We start from the raw sequence: 21,196 nt of genomic DNA on the forward strand, positions 1-21,196 counted from the left end.
TTCTTAGTTTGCTTTGTCTGTTGTCAAGATGTCGGATGCCAAACCTGACTTTTCTTTCTCTCCTCTGTAAATGACCTATCCTGCTTCAAGGCCCAGGAAATTATTATTTTTTCTTTATCATTAAAGGCTACTTATTTTTCCTAAGATATGACTTGGTGTTGGCTGTTTTGAATCAGATTTCCAGGGTACTTTTGTTTTTTCCATTAAATATTTGCAGTCAGGTCTTTTTATTTCTCAAAAGTGTTCTTTGATTATAGTTTTAAATATTAGTTCTCTTTCATTGTTTAGTTTTTCTTCATTGGGAATGACAGTTATATGTAGTCCAGATTGCTTTGCCTATCTCCTATAACAATCACTTCCTCTGATCTCTTTTACCTCATTATTTCTATGTCACTGTCTTCACTATTCTAGTGCTTTCCATCATTGCATCTCATTATATTTTCAAATCTTTTCTCTCTTGGTCACCATTCCATATAGTCTTCTTTTTCAAGATGATTTTTGTCTCTTTCTGAAATTTATTTCCCGAGTTCAGTCAACTCTGATTTTGCATCTTCCTTTTGCACATTTCTGTTCTGAGTTTTAAAATTTATCATTTGAGTGTTTTTTTCATATCTTCAAATATTTGTTTAAGGATACTGAAGAATAATGTATTTTGTTGCCATTTTCTTCTGCTTTGGGGTGGTTATTTGGAGATTCTTCATCAGCTGACAGGATTCTTATTTTTTTTTCTTATAGAAAACTTTGTGTGTATATTGTCTGCCTTTTTATGTTCATTCTGAAATATTTTCCTAGGTCAGCAATAACAGTAGTATGCCTATAGGAGTCAGGAGTTTGGGTGATTTACCAGGTTACTATGTTTCTTAGTTTTTATTAAAGTGCAATTTTATTTTTTTTTGTTTTGATAAGTTTTATTTTATAATAAGATACAGTTTCCCTTATAATTTTTGACCTTTGATAAAATGCAATTTAAAAAATCAACAGTTCTTTTTGGATAGGGGGTTTGGTATAACCCTTAATTTTGTGATTCACTTTTATTTCTGCAGGATCCTGAAATTCTACCTCTTGCTTCCTTCTTTCCCTTCACCATCAAGCCTTCAAGGGACATTCTTTCCAAGTCAGTTCCCCTACGCCTTTGGAAGTTGTGGTTGCCAAGTTACCAACTCTAGTTCTCTATGCTTTAAAGCACATTCCACATTTTTATTTTCAGTAGCCAGTGTTCTCAAATGCCGGTCTGAGATCTGTTCTCAGTAGCTGTCTACCAAAGGTGGGACATCTTGTTAATGGGAATTTTATTTTATTAATTTTGCCACCGCTAGGCATCAGCTCTCCTATCTTTTTCTCTATTTAGTCTTTGTCTGACTCTGGGCTCTGGTAGGGGCTATAGAGCTAGCTCTGCTTCTTTTAGGTGTTTATTTCTCTCCTTATGTGTAATTTGAAGTGTGTAGAATTCTCAGTCTCCTACATATGCTATTGAACTGGCTCATGTGTGGTTTTATTTGCTCTATTTGTTGATTTGCATTTCTTTTTGGAGGACGAGGTAGATAGAATTAGATTTAAGGGATCAGTATTATTCTACAGAAACTCAGAACTCATTTATTAATATCTATTCTTATATTTATAGAATATATATGTAGATACACTTGAACATTGTGTATCCAGTACTGATAGGACATTCATTTGAAATGAATCTCTAATAGTGCAGATATGTTATAATTTTACCTGCCCAGTGTTCTTTATGTTCAATTCTACATACATATGAGATAGTTGGCCATGCTCAGGGCTATCATGCGTAGCTGTGAACAGGGCAGATTTACTAATAGGGTGATTGTGTTGTGTTTTCAGGTGTGTTTTCTGGCCCTACATAATTCTTCCTCCTGAACCTCTAATGATAATAAATTCATAATGATTATCTCATTTCTTTAAGTCAAAGTAGTGATGGCAAATATATTTCAACTTCTGAGTAAACTTTGACTACACAATCTAGACTCGGCAGGAAAGAACGTTTGTTCCATTTGATTACTTATATCTTCTATGGGTCTGGGATAGGGAAGTGATGACATTAGTATCAGATATTTGCCATTCTTGGCTTCCAACTCTGTCTTCTCTGTTAAAATGCAAATAAATCTTAGGGAGATATAATACATTTTCTTTGTCACAGCCATTTTTACTTCAGTGTGAATTATCTTATTATATGGGTTGCAAGCTTAAATACCTGCCTGGAAGGAAGGCTGGTAATGCGAAAGAGTGAAGAGGGAAGGATGGGTATTCTGATGTACTGGAGAGTTCATGGTCCTCTTGGAGGAGTCCCTATTTAGCTCTAGTCAATGATTGTCATATTATTTTTGCCACACAAAAGACTAGAATAGTGCCTGGCACATAGCTACTCAATAAATGCGTGGGCAAATGGGTGAATGCAGGCTTCAGTATGCCAGAAATTTCTATTTTTCAAGAGAGACTAGAAATTTTATGTAAACTAGAGATTTTATGTAAAATCTTTAGACAAGTTTTTAAATTATTTGACAACATTTAACAAATTCTATGTGTCCAAGAAAAACCTGTCTAGTTTATCAGATTCATTTCTGAGGTCAGGTTTTATTAGGGAGTAGAGGCAAAACTAGATTCCTGATTTGGGGGATGGAACAAAACAGGAGATTGAGAATGTAGGCTTTGGCAATGAAACAGAACAGAGCTAAAAGATGGAAAAAGTGACTGAGCTCATGACCTTGGCCTCATTAGCAGGAATGCTTCTGAGATAGTCACTGAGAAATCTAAATACTTTATTTCTTTTCTACCTACTGAAGTCACAAAAGACACATGCACTATAATTTCCTATAAAAATAAGACTATATTCACCAGTCGGCTATGTATACTAATAATTAAGTCTGTTTTGTTTGGGTCAAAAGACATGCCTATTACTGGATTCTATAAACTCATTTTATCATTTTGGGGGAAGTATATTTATGTATTTATTCCTGATTGCCCATTGAATCTCTTATTTTTAAAATTTAATTTCTCTGCCCCTCCCACTAATGGGTTCTTATCTCTACATTTTATACTTCACTAATTTAAAAGACTAGATTGGTGCTTATCATCAAGGAGAGTAATGCCAGCTAATCCAAGGGCAGTATTTGATCAGGGAAATTAAACTAAAAATATACAGCAGTCAGGAACAGAAACCAAAGATACTAAATGGCTTGTTTGGGTTTTATTCAATCCCGAGCAGGCTGTGTTTTAGGCATGACAAAGAAAGGTTCTATTTGTACCAGCTGGCTTTCAAATACTCCCACAGCCTTCTATGTTGGTAAATCTTAACTAGTGCCATCTCTGCAATGACCTCTATGATAATCCTTGAGCATTATAGCCTGGAGTCGCACTGAGCATGTGCAGTGCTTTACCACATTTTCCCACTGGCATAAAGATTTTAACCTCCAAAAAACCAAATAGTTCACCTAGGTTCAAAATCCATCTGACCCTTCAACTACTTAGGGACTGACTGAGGTTAGATTTACCACCAAGGTCAAAGAGAGTAAAAATGTCTCAGCTCTCTACGAGCTGGTGGGGAAACCACTTAATGATTTGATAACTTCAGAGGATTTGGATTCATTTGGATTCTGTGTCTGGAGGCAGCAAATGATCTTTAACAAAATGACTCCATTTCAAAAATTTCCACTTTCTTTCATAGCACAGTATACTTGTTCTTAATTTCTTGACAGCTGAAATCTCTCTCATGCACTGTACAACTGGTATTAGCTTGGTTGCTTGTTATGAGTAAAAGCCAAAATCTCATATTTACCATCTCTAATATTATTTTCATCTAACTCCATAATTTTATTAGTTAATTCTGCAAAGCATCTGGAGATATGGTATACACAAAGGACACTATGCAGTATCATTGTGTGCCATATTTAATATTTACGTCTAATTACGATAAAATTCAAGATCAAAGGGAATCTAGATGCTTCCTTCAGTGAACAAAGGCCAAAACTGAACTAAAGTTGAAACAAGGTTGTCTACAACGTGAACAATGGGGCTGGCTGATTTGGTGAAATCTTTGAATATCAAAAAGCAAAATCTGCCTCGTCTGTACTAGGTGGTAGAACAGTACATATTGCTTGCTGTCAAAATCACATTTGCATTCAGTTCTGGCCACAGTCACAACCAGTTTAGCTAAGAGCTTTGGTGTGCTGAGTAATTTTTAAGAGCTCAGCAAGCTCTTCTGATGTTCCATGCACATTATGATAGCCTTCGGTTTCCTAATAATTTAATTAGGAGACAAAACTCATTTAATATAAAAGAAATGGAATCAAGAGATGCTTTTTTGTTTTTTACAAAGCACATATCCCATGTCTTTTCTTCTATTTAAGGATTTCCTATTACCAGTTCAACCTGATGATAAGACATTTGTGAGGCCCTTCCTTAGAAACTCATGGTAAGCAGTTACTCTAGAAGCTAACTATAATGTGTTATATAAGGCCTACATTTCACTAGATTGGCAATTCTATGATGAGGTTTTGATCAGCAGAAAATTACGGTGGGTCATCTCGGACCCTCTTAATTTGTTCATTATTATCCCATAAAAAGATCAATAGAAACCCTAAGGAAGGAGCTCTTGAGGAGCTATACTGTGATCCGGAATTCCACATGGACTTGCCTATCCTGGGGGATCCAATATAATGCAGAGCTCTTATTTAAATATTATCCATACTTTGGTGGGCTTATGAGTCTGACCAGGGACCTTGTGAGATTATACCTAGCCAAGAATCTAGTCTTCCCTGAGCAAATTTCATCTGGAAGCAGTTCCTCATATATGTTTCTTGACTTGGTCTAAAATATATAAAGGAATCATATTTTGGGTTCTAAAATATCTAGGGGATTCACATTCTTTGCATATTATTGTGAGTCAGAAATCTAAAATTCTGATGCACTACCCTCCGATCATCTCATTTTAGCTATTAAACTTACTCACAGCCATATATCATCAAGGTGTCTAGACATTTGGACTGACATCTTGTTTAGCATGGCGTTAGCTTCCATCTCCTATCTTCCTGCCCTACTAAGTTTGATCCTTTGGCTGATCACTTCAAAAACTATCACCAGCAACTATAATTTCCTTATCCCTTTGTCCTCTTGCTGCACTTCACCTGCCAGCTTCTACCTTGGTGCAAACAATAACTAGCCCTTATTTCATTTAATTGCTCTTCTTGAACCATTAGGTGTTTGGTCTCTCTAACTCAGCCCTTTACATTTTAGTCTCAGAACCTCTTTATGCTCTTAAAAATTACTCAGCACACCAAAGAGACTTAGTTGATGTAGGTTATATCTAATCAATACTGACTGTATTAGAAACTGACTGATAACTTTTTACAAGTATTTATGTATTAATTTATTGAATAACAATAAACCATTACATTTTTAACATAAATAATGTTATCTTGTGATAAATAAGTGTATTTTACAGAACCACAAAAATGGCTGATGTAAATGATGTCTTCATGCTGTTATGAACACAGTTTTACTCTGTGGACCCTCAAACCAGTCTTGGGGTCCCTAGTGGTCCCCAGACCACACACTGAGGACTTCTATCACCACCATTTAAGTTTTTCTCCAACCTCTTTAGTTGCTCCTTCCCAGTCTGCTTACCAGATCCTTTTGTGCTTGGCCTTCTTGAATATTAGTGTTCCCCTGAGTTCTAGCTTTCACACTTTTTTCCTTGTTCTACTCCCATGATTTTGGTGTTCTCACGGGTAGACACCTCTAACCATTCAGTACTGGCTATCTAACAATGTATGAGGTATCTTGACCTGAATGTCTATTTTCACCCTTAAACCTCTTTCTTCTAACATGCTATCATGGCTAACAGCATCACCACCTACCCTGTCTGTAAGCCAAACAACTCTTCTTTCTCCTGCCTCATTTAAACAGTCACTAAGTCAAGTGTGTTTTAGCCTCTAAATACTTCTTGACTCCATCTTCTCCTTCTCCAGTCCCAGAAGTTTATGCTCTCACTCTCACTCACCTGGATTACTACGGTAGTCTCCTAATTTGTCTTCATCCTTTCAGTTCTTCGATTTCACAACCCCCATCGTCCTGCCTGCCAATTTCAACTTCCACATTGCCATCAGGTGATTTTTCTAAATGTAAATCGGAGCAAATAATTTTCCTGCTTTAATGAAAAACAATAAAAACACCCCATTTGCTCTCGGAATAAATTACAAGCTCTTTAACATGGCTTAAAATGCCTTTTGTGATCTGCTCCTGCTTACTACCTTCATTTCCTGCCACTCTCCTATGTCCTCCATTTGTGCTTTCTTGGGTTTTCCAATATATTTAACAAAACATATTGTACTTTTTCACCTCTCTGTAATGGGAATATTGCTAAGCCCCAAAAGAATGCATCTCCACCTTGTAAGATGCCACCTCTTAGTTTCGACTGTGATGAATCAGATATTCTGTTGCTGAGACTGGCCTTCCCACTCTGGCTGTTCTATATGAGAATTCAGCCACTTTTCTGAAGTTTAAAATGGGTTAACCTGCCATCTGTTTCAAAGCCATTGCTCTAATTTAGTATATTCTTACTCACTTCAGAGTAAGTATAGCTTAACAACTTATGCAATGTGGGTCTAAAAATATTCCCCTAACATATAATATATATGTATTATATATATATAATTTGGATGAGGAGAAAGTAAGTTAAACAAGAATGAAATTTCCTTTATGCAATAGAGTTCACATTATTTACTTTGAAATCAGAGGTTTCTTGAGAGATTTTTTTTTTCAGAATTTGCAAGATTGATTCTTGCTATTCTAAAATTTCTTAAGCATGTAAAGCTCCAAAATTACTAACATGCTGTCCAGTCCACTTTTATTATGCCTTCTGGCGGATCTTTATCTATTTCACAATGCATCATTTTAATTTCTCTGCCTAGGCTAAGAAAGTGCTGTATAGGAAGTACTTAGTAGGGTGACTGCCTCGCCTTGAGACAACAAAATAATCTCTTTTTTTAAGATTTTATTTTTAAGTAATCTCTACACCCAATGTGGGGCTTGAACCTACAACCCCGAGATCAATAGTTTCATGTTCCACATACTGAGCCAGCCAGGTGCTCCCCCCCTTTTAAACAAATAATCTCTTGATGCAAGACATATGTTTAGTACTCACTACTCATGCACCCAAGAAATTATCTCTCTTACTCTATGTTTTAAATCCACAGCATGCTAGAGTTCCAAAAAAAAAAATAAGTAAAATATTTGCCTTTCATTAAAATGCCTTCATTTTGAACAATATGTGCTAACTGCAGTTCTGCAAATTAGTTGTAGGTGATACAGGTTCTTCCTGTCATTTTAGTATGTTTGATTTGGATTGAATTTATACTTTTATTTATGACAGGTAAAAGTGCCACTTAACATAGTGGGGTAAAACTTATGGGACATATTACACCAAAAGGTGATGTCAGATGAAAATATAAATATTTTTTTAAAAATCAGAAGAGCTCTGATAAATGCATGGATGGCAGATTTATAATTAGACTGAAGTTATACCACCATTTCCCAGATCCCATCTTAGAGAGATTGCTAGAAAGTTAGTAGATTCATGGGTAGGAGGCAAAGCCAATGCTAATGCAGAAACTGTTGTCATTATCATGAATGGGTCCAGGAGAGTGAACTGGAAGTAGTAATAAGTATTAAACAGGACACCAAAAGGACTGATAATAAGCTATAAGGATAAAGTAAAATGCTTTTTAGCATTTTATGCTAAGTCATTTCTTGAATGTTATAAGCTCTAACGTCTTTTAATGAAAATGCGTTTCAACACAGATATAGCCTCCAGATAGAAATACAAAACCAGTTGAAGGGTCAAAACACCAAGGAAAAGGAAAATTGCTAAAATAAAGGTAAGGTTACAAATATTTTAGGTTAGGCAGAAGGAAACAACAAATGCATTAGATGATTCTTGTGAAACAGACATTCCAGCTCTGAAAAAATTGTTTTAGATGACTTTGGCAAGAAGGGAAATAAAAATAGTTCATGTTAGGATAAATTATATGTTCATTATGCTTACCTTGGCTCAAATTAATAATCCTAATAATAATTCTGTTTCACTGATAATAATCATTAATCTTGATTTAGACCTGCTAGGCAATGTCCTAGACATTTTACATGCTTCATTTCATTTAATTAAAAAGAAAATCTATGGGGAAGGTATTATCAACATTCCCATTTTATAGACTAGACAACTGAGGCACAGAGGCATTAATGAAATTGCTAGAAAGTGAATGAGATGGCTTTTGCTAAGCATGTTTATCTACATTTAGTAAACTGTGTCAAGGGGCATTGTGTATTGAGATTTAATGGGGGAAAACCCTCCGTTTCTATTCTTTACATTAAAAGAAAATCTAAGTTGTTGAATTTTCTGAAATCAAAATTTGCCGTATTTGGTTTTATTTCTTCACTGTATCGTGAGGTAGTTACACTTTCTTTGTGAAGAAGGCAAGATGAACACATTCCATTCCTCTCATTCTCTCTCTTCCAGCATTTCTTACTCCGCTGTAGTAACGGCCTCAGAAAGCAGGGCAATTTGGGTCAGTTTGTAAAGGAGGCACAAGAAAACGCTAAATCAACGTTATCAATTTTGGTGCAGAGAGCAAAGTGAAGTAGGCCCTTTGCCCTCTTGAATAGTTTAATCTCTAAACTTTTGATCAGAGTATTGGGCTCAATATTCTCTCTCCCCTAATTCTGTATTAATACCCATTCTGGTCAACTTTTCACATGTGGGCTATATAGCATGTCATGGCAAGGAGAATTGTGGACTTAAATTATTTCATCTATAGAGTTTGGACACTCCCTATATACCCTGAGGGTGGTATGAATCGCTTCTAATTTCATGGCAAAGGAAAAGGAACATCCATGTCATTAACTGATGGTATTGGTTTTGAGAGCCAGAAATCCCTACTCTCCACCAACTCATTCAGCACAGCAGCCCATTTGATCCCAGGCACAATGTATTCCTGTGAGTTTCTACTGCCTCTTATAGAAAGTGCTGACTGTGGAGAAACTTGATCAAAACATCAAAGATTACAAGAGAAGCTGCGTTTGTGCCCTTCACAACCATTGATGAAGTACCTTAGCCTCGCCTTCTCTCGATGCCTTGCATATGGTCGTCTGTCTTCCTGACTACTACTTCATATGGCTTATTTGTAAATTCAAGCAAATGTGCTTCTGACTGGCACTGATACATCACTGATGCCAAAATATCAGAGAGGATGAAGCATAAGGACATATTTTTTGATTCACATGGAAAATAGTACAGATTTATGGGGAAGTGATGACAATAGCCATTCCATGATATCTTCATATAATCAGTATCTTTCCATGCCTCCCTTCACCAAATTTTATGACCTCAAAACTTATTTAAAGGAATTACTCTCTTGCTGACCCAAAAGACATGGTGAGTAGGTGTGGGGATGGGGCTGGTTGCCTGAACAACCTAGTTCTGTCTTTTCACGTGCTGAATTTCCAGTTTTCCAATGACCACTTACACAGCTGTGATGCACAGAACGTCTACTGATGTCCCATTGATCTTGATGTGATTTCCCCCAGTGCATTGAGAGCAGCACAGCACACAACCATTAGTATCTAAAGGTTATGTATAATGGCTAAGAGAGGAAAATGAAAGAGCAGAAAGGAATTTGCACGGGAAACAGAAGCAGTAAATAAATAGTTTCAGTGTAAGATCTTACTTGGGTTATACAGCAACTGCAAAGGGGGATTGGAAAAAAAACGATGACTCAGACTCAGTAAGAGTGGAGAGTGAAGCAGTTTCATATTTTGAAATGTAATACTTTTTTACTTCAACCGCAGAAAGCCATTTGAAAATCATCTTGTATGTTACAGTTCTTATGTGACATCTTTCACCCACATACCTACTGATAAATTCTTATTCTACCTTCCTGAGGTCGTTAGCAATACAGCACAGATGGGGTAAATTGAGGAAGGGATTCTAACGGGCTTATCCAAAGTCACACAATGTTCAGGTCATGACAGAACTTGGGAAAAAGTTATGATGTTAGCCATTAACCTCTCATTTTGAACCCATTCAACCCACTGTGCTACAGCATTTAGCCTGATATTTCTACATCTAAAAAAATCACACAATAAATGATTTCAATGGATATCTCTCACCAATCAACAAAGCTTAGCTGCATACATGGTTGCAGTTGATGACCTGGTAAATGTAATTTACTTTGTAATTTAATAAGAAAAAAATGGTCTGGTGGATTTATTTAGTAGACCAAGGAGTACGTGAGCTGCAGCAAGACCTAGTGCTGAAGAGCATGTGCTCTGGAGTCAGTCCACTCTGGCTTAAAGCTCGGGACCCCCACTTCTCAGGGATGCAACCTCTTAATCTCAAAATGACCCTTATGGGACCTCTTCTCTTTGCTGTGCCTCAGTTTACTCATTTCTATACCATATATAATACTGAGACCTGCCCTTAAGGATTGTTGTGAGAATTAAATGAGCTAACAAGTAAAATGCTTTGCATTAGTCATTTTTGTCAACAAAGTTTCCTGATAGGATTGTTATGTGCCAGGCACTGATCGTGGTGCTCGGATACAGCTGTGAACAAAATGGTTAATTCTGAGAAACACTGAGTTTTAATAGTGAATAGTTATAAAGAGAATGATGATAACAACAATAATAATATTTAACATTTATAGTATACTTACTATGTTTTGGGTACTATTCCAAGTTCTTTAGTTATATTAACTCATTTAATTCTCATAAGAACTCTATGTTATAGGTACTGTTTTAGACGCATTTAACAGATGAGGAAATGGAGGGCTTTAAAGGTTAAATAATTTGCCCAAGGTACCATGCCTAATAAGGGGCAGAGGTCTGAAAATCCATGTTCATAATGACAGCACTATATTACCTTACTGTCATGTCAAAATCATATTCTATTGTTCACCCTGTAAAAAAGGGCAGACTTTCAAATGACTGAAATGTTCTATTTTCACTTATGAAATGAATAAATATATAAACTAAATAAACAAGTCTCAGAGTATATAATACAAGTTTTGATACCGGAGTGGCCATTATAATAAATCTAAATGGAAATAGGCTTAGACACCATCTAAACCTATTAATAAAGAGTTTGCTGTTATCTGGATTTGTTTATACTAGGGGTTAAGTCTTATATCTAAAACATTATCTCTCTACATAGTAACAGTTAATAGAAGATAACCCATAAGATAAGAGTTTGTCTCATAATTGAACAAGAACATTTAAAAGGGCCTCCAATATATTTAAACTTCTCAAATTACTCCTTGTTTTGAATGATTCATATTAAAACTGTGTTTGTATTACAGTACTTTCTCATCCCCTACCTTCATTCCTTCAGCATTATTTATCATTACAGGCTATTACAAACCAAATAAACATACATGTTGGGTTATCCTAAAATGTTTGAGATAAGAGACACATTTATGATATTGTAGGTAATGTTATCCACATTTAATAGAAGCATTGTTCAAATGTATTCAGATTGTACGATAAACATATAAAAGAGATAATTATGAACATCAATATAGGCTATGATCCATACTGTTGACATTATCAGTGACTTCCCTACAAAATAAATCTATTAACTTAGCAGCCCCTGTTCTATGACTCCCATAAAACCAGTTATGGGAAATTTCTTATTGTTCACATTTTGAATAAATCAGAATACACTAAACTTCCTTTATTATTTATAATTATAAGAAAGTCTAAATCTGTTTTAATCTACTTATCAGAATCATATTCATTGTATCCTCATGGGTAATTCTGCTTCAATTATGAAACAGGGTTAAACCTGAAAAGAAGTTACTGGTGCCATACCTGGATAGAATTTTTTTTCTACCATGATATTCCATTCATTCTAGGAACAGTGCTTCCACAAAGTACATGTTTCTTAAGTTAATTTACATTTTAGACTGCAGAACTACTCAAGCAAGGAAATTAATGTTCAGTCAAAATAAAATGCCATCCAGAAAAATCAATACAATTTGCTATCAAGTGAGGGTGACTTTAATCAGAGTGACTCTAGAACAATATTTTTCTTAAACGTGTTGAAAGAGTGCTTCACAACTGTTTTCTCCTTTACCTCCCCAAACATAGTATCCATATAATTCCACAGCCACTTACCTTGTGAAAATAAGAATACATCTTTTTTTTAAATCCCAGTGTAAAACTGAATTCTTGGGGAGAAATTATGCACTGGATTTTCTGATAGCTTCCAAATAACTACTACTTTAATGAAATTGCTACCTGAAAATCTGGTAGCAGTATTACTGTTTAACTATAATTTAAGAAGCTATTGTGGATTGGTACTTATGACTTCTAGTGAGAAAACCATAACAACCTTTTAATTGAAGGGAAAATGGTTAACTACAGTAATTGCAATCAATAAGACTGTGTTAGTATAAATATTTCTTCTCAAAGAGCATTCCTCACTCTCCTCAGCAGTATTTAAGGGTAGGAAGTGCAAAAAAAAAAAAAAAAAACCCAAAAAACCTTCATTAGAAATCCATTTGTTATTTATAATACTAAGCCTTGGTTCAAATTTTAGGTTCCAGAGTTAAGAGAGAATCTTCCCCTCCCCCAACCTCCACCACAAGCAAAACACCACCACATCAAAAACTAATGATGTATTGTATGGTGACTAACATAACATAATAAAATAAAAAAATAGAATAGTTGAAAAGACTTTGATTAAGAAGAAAACAGGCATGGAAAAAAGGGCTTACCAATCACATAGGCTAGCAACAAGGCCAAAGTCACCGTGATTGCAGTGGCGCTCAAGGCCGTGCACTTCCAGTTGCAGCACCTGTAAGGTTTGTTAAAGGTAAAGGCAGGTCTGGAAAAGGTGCTTCGAGGAAGTGGCCTGGGAGGAGGCGAGTACACAGTATTGGACGTCAGCGGGTAGTTCTGACTGGCCGCACTGAAGATAGCAGAGGAACCAGACCCATGTTTAAACAGGAAATGCCTGCAAAAAGGAAATAAACAGTAGAGCTGTAAAAACCAAAGCCAGCACTGGGTGTTATACGCAACTGATGGACTCTTGAATACTACATCTGAAACCAATGATGTACTATATGTTGGCTAATTGAATTTAAATAAAAAAAAAGCCAATTGTTACAAAAACACAAACTCCACTCATTTCCAACAATCACACTTTGACAAAGCTCAGGAAAACTGGCAGAGTCTCAAAATTTTCATATACCTAAGATTTAATTCCAAATTGCCTTTGGTGGTCTCCTTTTGTTTTCTCATTTAGACCTTTAGGAGGCAGAAAGAGATCCTCTGCTCCCTGACTTGCTGGCTAGTGAATTTCTCAGACTCTTGAGTGCTGACATTCACATTTGATGTTATTCGTTATCCTGCTCCTTTTCATTAAATATGATACTCAAGAGTTGATTCAAGAACAAACAAAAAGTATCATCAGGCATTTTTGAAATCTGAATGGTCTAGAAACCAGTATATTTACTTAGAGATTAGCTTTCACAGACATATTTTCAAGCAATATTCTATTATAAAAATTGTCAAACATACAGCCAAGTTGAAAGGATTTTATGCAAACACACATACTTACCAAGTAGATGCTACAGTTAACATACGACTATATTAACTTTATCACATATTTATCCATCTCTCCATTCCTGTCTTCATCCATCAGTCCATCTTAGTTTTCAAGCGTTTCAAAGTAAATTGCATACATCAGTATACTTCCCTTCCCTTTTAACTTGCATATTATCTAGAGTTCAATATTTTTAAATGTAAAATTTATACATGACGAGTTGAACTCTTAGATTTCACATGTAAGTGTTATCATACTGTATTTGTCTTTCTCTTTCTGACTTATCTCACTTAGCATAATGCCCTCAAGGTCCATCCATGAACCCATAAAAACGGAAAACAGAAAGGTGGTAACCAGGGGCTGCGAGGTCAGAGAATAGGAAAGATGTTTAAGGGTATAAACTTGCAACTAGTAGAGAAGTAAGTCCTGAAGATCTAATGTACAGTACAGTCATTATAGACAACTGTATTGTATTATCATCATCAAGCTCGCTAATAGAGATTTTAATTATTCCCACCACAAAGAAGAAATGATAATTATGTGACATCATAAAGGTGTTAACTAATGCTACAATGGCAATCACGTTGCAATATATAAATGTATCAAATCAACATGCTGTACACTTGAAATTTACATGTTATATGTGTTTCAATAAAAAATTATACATGATGAAATGCACAAATTTTAAGTATATATTTGCTGAGATTTGACAAATGCAATCATCTGTGCAACATAAATCCTTATCAAGATACAGAACATTCCCATCACCCCAGGAAGTTTCCTCCTGCCTTTCTAAGTAAATCCCTACTCTGCTTCCCCCAGGTGACCACTATTTAGCATTTTTTCTACCATGCATTAGTTTTGCCTGTTCTAGCACTTCATGCTGCTGTCATGTCTGAATTACTATAGGATGATTACTGACTGCTCATGACTACTGCAATATGGATATTTCATAAACAGTACTGATTTATGGACATGGAAGGAGCTACCAAAAACCAATACATTAAAGTATGTTTTGGTGCATATAATTTACACTTACTGAGTGCTATGTGCCATGCATTGTGTTAAACACATAATCTCAGCTAGTCTTTACTCATATGAGATAGGCTATATTATTATCCTCATTGTGCATTTAAGGAAATAGAGGCCTAAAGAGGTTTAAAAAAACTTGCCTACATCTTCCTAGTACATGAATGACAGAGCCAGAATAGGAATCCAGGTCACTCTGGCTCCAAAATCCTTAATCTTAACCTCTCCCTGTGCTGCCTGGAGCAGTAAAATGCACTGCTAAGTAGAACACATTCTGGTGCTACATTTTAATGTACTACAACATGAACCCCTCCACTAAATAGAAAGCCAAAATCACCTTGTCACATATGACCAAATTTATAAATCGTTAAGACTATTTTAAGTCTGATTTCCAACTTCCACTTTTAAAGAACAAAAGCCTGGATGTTTAGAGGAAAAAACAACTGTTTAATCTGCCATTTAATGAAAAACCTCCACATTAGAGAATTTTGCATTAGTATCATGAGGGTAAAGGTTATTTAAAGGGCAGGATTGTTGAGAGTAGTACACATTCACAAGCCTTTCTGGAGGGCAACTTGTCATTAGTATCAGAAGACTTTAAATATGCATATTCTTTGCCGAATAATTACGCTTACAGGAATTTATCCTTAGGAAATTATGTGTCTGACAATGTATATAACAAGTCGTTCATTGCAGTGTTACTTGTAATAGCACAAAATAAACACCCAAGTGCTCAATAATAGGTATTTGGTTACGTAAATTATTTTACAAACACATAGTAGAATACTATACAACCATTACAAATTGTACTATAAAAGAAGATCTATTCACTAGGAAGTGTTTAAAGATATCACCAAGTGAAGAAAGGTAGGCTTCAAAACAGTATGGGCAATAGGATACAATTTTTTTTAAAGATTTCATTTATTTATTTGAAAGAGAGAGAGCACACGCACAGACAGAAAGGGAGAAGCAGACTCCCCACTGAGCAGAGAGCCCGATGCAGGACTCGATCCCAGGACCCTGGGATCGTGACCTGAGCCAAAGGCAGATGCTTAACCGACTGAACCACCCAGGTGCCCCAAGATACAATTTTTAAAATAAAAAAATACATATGCTCATGTAAAAATAGTAACTTGTGTTACCTTTGGGTATTTTTTTGAAGTTTTCTGCCTTGAGCTTGTATTACCTTTGTAACAAGTATCAAAAAGAAGGGAGGTGGGATGAATGGAAAAAATGCACTGTTTAACACCAACCATATGCAGAGTTGGTTCTGTTTATGTGAACATGATTTATTGAGCACCTATAAAGTCTAGGCACCAGGCACTTTATGTGCAATATTTTGATGCTCATACATCTGTGAGGTTTAAACTATTATTCTAATCTTACAGATGATGAAACAGAAACCAAAAGAGGTTTTTAGCAGGAATAAAGTGGTGATAATAGTAGTTATAATAATGATAAGTGCTCACTTGTGCTGGGCATTGTTCTAAGTAATTAATAAACTATTATATCATTTAATCTTCACAACAACCCCATTAAAATAAATATCTCCATTTACAGATGAGAAAACCAATGCACAGAGAGGTCAAGTTGTCTGTGGTCCCCACAGCTAGTAACTGGTGGAGCTGAGTTTCAAACACAAGCAGGCTGGCTCCAGAGCCATTGCTCTAAACCACAACATTACAGTGCACTCTGCTAGGATGAGGCAGGTCGTGGATACATTAAAATATGAATGCAGACCTGCTAGGGCACAGAAGAAGCACGTGGGTAATACTGAACTGAGCCACATTTACCCTGTTTCCCTTGGGAAAAATGACAAACATGAAAACGATGGCTAAAGAATCACAGAGTTGGAAGAAGAGATCTCAGTAATCATCTAATAGCCCAACACCCTGATTTTGCAGTTAGGGAAACTGAGGCCCAGAAAATGAAATGGACTACCTAAAAGTAACATAGGTACTTAATGGTATAAATGAACTTAGAATCAGGGACTTCCAAAAGAATGTATTTCCTCTGCCCTAGGCGACCTGCCAACCAGTCTTCACCGAACTACCACCAGGTTCTAAGCTCCTGGGTTAACTGATCCCCGCTAAACAAATATAATCCCTTCAAACAGTACTACATAATACTTGCCTATTCTTCCGAATGTCACATGTTCTTATAGTAAGTTTTAAAGACCATCTTAACTATTTTGGATGAATGGGGAAGCATTACAATGAAGCTACTCTTCAGTTGTTAAGAAGGTAAGGGAGTTATTGCTGCTTCTAAAAGTACCTAACGTATCCTCAGAATGGAGAAAGAGTATATAGCAGAAATAAGGATAAATATACCAAAAAAGTGACTTGCAGCATTATGCTTCTTCCATTTAATTGTACTTGCTATTTATTTATTTATTTATTTATTTATTTATTTATTTATTTATTTATTTGAGAGAGAGAGAGAGAGATAGTGAGAGAACACAAGCAGGGGGGAGAGGGAGAAGCAGGCTCTCCACTGAGCAGGGAGCCTGACGTGGGGCTTGATCCCAGGATCCTGGTATCATGATCTGAGCCAAAGGCAGACGCTTAACCGACTAAGCCACCCAGGTACTTCCTCTTTAGTCCCTGAAACGGTCTCTTCCATTTATAAGGAGGTGAATTTCTTCTTTACCATCTGGTTAGCGCTCCCAGCCTATGTTTCCCCCGCTAGCTATCTAATTTACTAGTGAGCAAGACATATAGCGCTTTACGGACAGCAGAGTGGAGCAGCCTCCCCATTTCCTTACCACCACCTGGCGGTTACTCTGGACGTGACAAAATGTCACTTAGGTATAACCAGTCCTGCACAGGGACACCCTGGTATGTTCCTGTGGGATAAAAGGGAAACCCAGCAGTATGGGGTGCTTTTTGCCCAGTGATTGGGGATAAAATCTTTGATCCTTTGCATATTTATGAAGGAGAACAATCGGATTTTCGAGACAATGTAAGTGGCCCCATATGTTGGATATTGATTTGGTTTGGTATATCATTAAGGGGGAGAAGAAAGACAAAGAAAGACAGAGAATTGTTGGCTATTATGATGGCAATTACAAGCAATAATCAATATCCCTGAGCACTGTAATTTCATCGTGATATACACTAAAGGATTTCCAAATGCAGTTTCATAAGTAAAATATTACAGCATAATGAATAAATTCAGCAGTCGCAGCAGAGCAACATTTAAACTAATTCATATTTGAGTGGAATCCAAATCACAGTCCTCAGTGAGGGTAGATAATAAAATGAGTTCATATACTAAGGTTCTTGTTTTCTTATTAACAAGCTGAGATTAAGATTCTATGCTCAAGTGATCTATACTTTGATGTGGATCATGAAAAACAGCACTGCAAATGCTATGTATTGTCAAAGGCTTTACAGTCCATTGTTGGAAAGTGAAACTACTGCCTAAATGTGTTTTCATAGTTCCTGAAAAAAGTAGGAGCATAAAGACAAATGCACAGTACTAGACTTCAGCTATGTGCTCATAAAATCAGATCATCTGTCTAAGCACATTGCTTTTCCCTGGGGACCTGAGGATATACTAAAATGTTGCTATCAATTTCATACAATTGGGTTTTTTGCACAGAGCAAATGATAAAAATGCAGTTCAAGAGTTTATGTGTAAGTAGTACTCTCCTTTGCATCTGTTTTAATATTCAAGTTCAAATTTAAAAAGGAAAAGCAAGATATTGCCAAAAGGAAATGGGCATATAAGGAAATTGAAAAAAAAATATCTTCAAGACTGATGAGACCCAGTGGTGGTAAGTGGGAATATAATAAATGCTCCTGTAAGGATTTTAAAATCATCTATAAAAAAGGGGAAAATGTACTCTCTCTTTTCAAACCCCTCGCGCTACATAATTCTGAGGGTATCTGTTAGCACTAAATAATGTGATTTAATGTGGCACTTAAAATTCTATAGGAAATAGACAGAAATCTACAGCTTTCTAACAACAGATGCATAAATAACCGATGAAGTTTTTCTTTTACATCTTCTAAACATGATTATGAGATGAATATCTAAACCTGTATTCCCTTAGCTATAAGCATTTGACTCATTTTTATAACCAGAAGAAGGAATTCAACTTATTTCCAGTTCATGGCTGAGGGTGATTTAAGAAAATAAAATAAAACAGAAGACTGCAATGAAAAAGCCTTGAGTCAAGTTATTATGGTCAAATCACATTCAGATAGAATTGTGGCATTTAGACATTTATTCATTTAAAAAAATTATTAAATGCATTTTTATTGTGATAAAAAAACTACAAAATATAAAACTTACCATCCTATTTATTTTTATTTTGTATTTCAAATGGGCTCCACCCCCACCGTGGGGCTTGAACACACGACCTTGAGATCAAGAGTTGCATGCTCTACCGACTGAGCCAACAAGATGCCCCCATCCTATTTTTAAGGGTACAGTTCAGTAGCATTTATTCACACTGCTGTGAAACAGATCTCCAGAAATTTTTATCTTGCAAATATGAAACTCTATACCCATTAAACAATTTCCTTTTTCCCCTTCCCTCAGCCCCTGGGAACCACCACTTTGCTTTCTCTTTTTATGAATTGGACTAGTTGAAATACTTCATATATGTGGAATCATACAGTATTTGTTTTTTGTAGTTTATTTCGCTTAGCATAATGTCCTGAAGGTACCTCATGTGTAGCAAAGGACAGGATATCCTTCCTTTTCAAGGCTGAATAATATTCTATTACATGTATATACCACATTTTCTTTACTCGTTCATCTATCCATGCACATTTGGCCTGCTTCCACTTCTTGCTATTATGAATAATGCTGCTATGAACATGGGTGTGCAAACATGTCCTTAGATCCTTTTTCAATTCTTTTGAGTATATGCCCAAAAGTGGGATTGTTGGATCATACAACACCTCTATTTGTAATTTTTTGAGGGATCTCCATATCATTTTCCATAGTGGTTGCACCATTTTACAATCCCACTAATAGTGCACAGGGGCTCTATTTTCTCTACATCTTTGCTAACACATGTTACTTTCTATTTTTTTTTTTTTTTGATGGTAGCCATCCTAATGGGTGTGAAGTGACATCTCATTGTGGTTTTGGTTTGCATTCCTCTGATGACTGGTGATGCTAAGTATCTTTTCATAGGCTTGTTGCATATTTTTGTATCATCGTTGGAGAAATGTCCATTCATAGGTATTTGTTCTTATGCCTCCAAAAACATGAGAAAAATTTTAAAACATGCCATGCTGGGTCAGCCCCATTTTCTTCTCTGACAAGAACACCTAGTGTTACTTTGCAGAAAAGTGTGGCTACTAGTCAAGATTATCAACCTCAACATCTCTAGTTTGTCTTTTGTAGCCCATTCCTGATGCTCCTTTTTAGGATAAATACTCCCCCAAAGAGTATTTATCCAAACTCTTCTTGAACCTCAATGGAATTACCAGCTTGGACAACCTCCTGGGGTAACAAATTGTATTTCTCTCCTAACAGTTACATAAGGGAGGATTTAATTTTATTTGCTCAAAGATTCTTTCTTCCAAATTTTAAGCCACCCCTGCCCATATATCCCCTCCAAACATTACATACTAAGTGTTTATAAAAAAAAATCTATACCCTCTCCATGTTGTTTATAATTTTTAAGATTTTTTTTCTTTTTAAAGAGTTTCAGGATACCTATCTAAGCCTTCATTTTTCTAGGTTTAAGCATTAGTTCTACAGTTTATCCTTGAATGGCAATGCTTTATGGTCTGGACTGATACTGTAATTTTGCAAGTGGGGTAGTTAGTAGCTAACAGGAGAGTTGTTGTTGTTGTTGTTGTTGTTTTTTAATCTTTTTGTGGCTATTATTCCCACTCGTCTTTTAATCAGAATATCCATCCTGCCTGTATTGTATATTCCTTAAGAGCAGGGACTAAGTCCTAATTTCTATGTACCTTGTCTCATACTTCAAAGGTACTCAATGAATATAATGACGCTTTTGCTTCTTCTAAAAGGATCTTGATTCACTGTGCAAAATGAATGAGGCTTGGGAACCCTAAAATAAGTTTCACTTGTGAGCAAATATCTCCTGGTTTATTGAATGTAAAGGGACAACTATAAGCTTTCATTTTGTTTTCACATAATCTAAAAGGAACAAATCAAAGAAATAGTTGATTCATATTTCATCTCTTTTTGTAAGACATTTAGGTAGTGAAAGAATTATTGTTAATAAAAAATACTAATAATTAAAAATAATTGCTGCTAATAATAATGGCAACAGCAACGACCATACACTAAACCACATCTATGTGTTAGGCACTCCGCTAAAATACTTTGTGCTTCTTTCTCACTGAATCCTCACAATAACCCTATAAAGGAAGGTGATATTATGCATATTTTACAGCTTAGGAGGCTGAGAATCAGCTATTAAAGTTAAATAAATTTCCCAAGGTCACGCTGGTAAGTGACAGAGGTGGGAATCTACTTCAGTTTTGTTGATTACTAGATGTAAGTTACATGAGAGTAGGAATGTCTGTCTTATTTACTGCTGTATCCTCTACATCTAGA

The 21,196-nt window shown here is 35.8% G+C and overlaps 1 protein-coding gene across 1 annotated transcript in view; it reads right to left on the minus strand.

Moving 5' to 3' along the window:
- The window catches only part of TENM1 (teneurin transmembrane protein 1), a 785,963-nt gene that overhangs the window by 291,166 nt on the left and 473,601 nt on the right, over positions 1-21,196 (minus strand). Inside the window, exon 7 of the mRNA XM_054509125.2 lies at positions 12,786-13,024. Coding sequence (XP_054365100.1) covers positions 12,786-13,024 — 239 coding nt within the window. The remainder of the gene's footprint in view (positions 1-12,785; positions 13,025-21,196) is intronic.

Source organism: Mirounga angustirostris, unplaced genomic scaffold (assembly GCF_029215605.1).
Source record: "Mirounga angustirostris isolate CCGP_5_RB_7025 unplaced genomic scaffold, mMirAng1.0.hap1 SCAF_11, whole genome shotgun sequence".
Classification (NCBI taxonomy): domain Eukaryota; kingdom Metazoa; phylum Chordata; class Mammalia; order Carnivora; family Phocidae; genus Mirounga; species Mirounga angustirostris.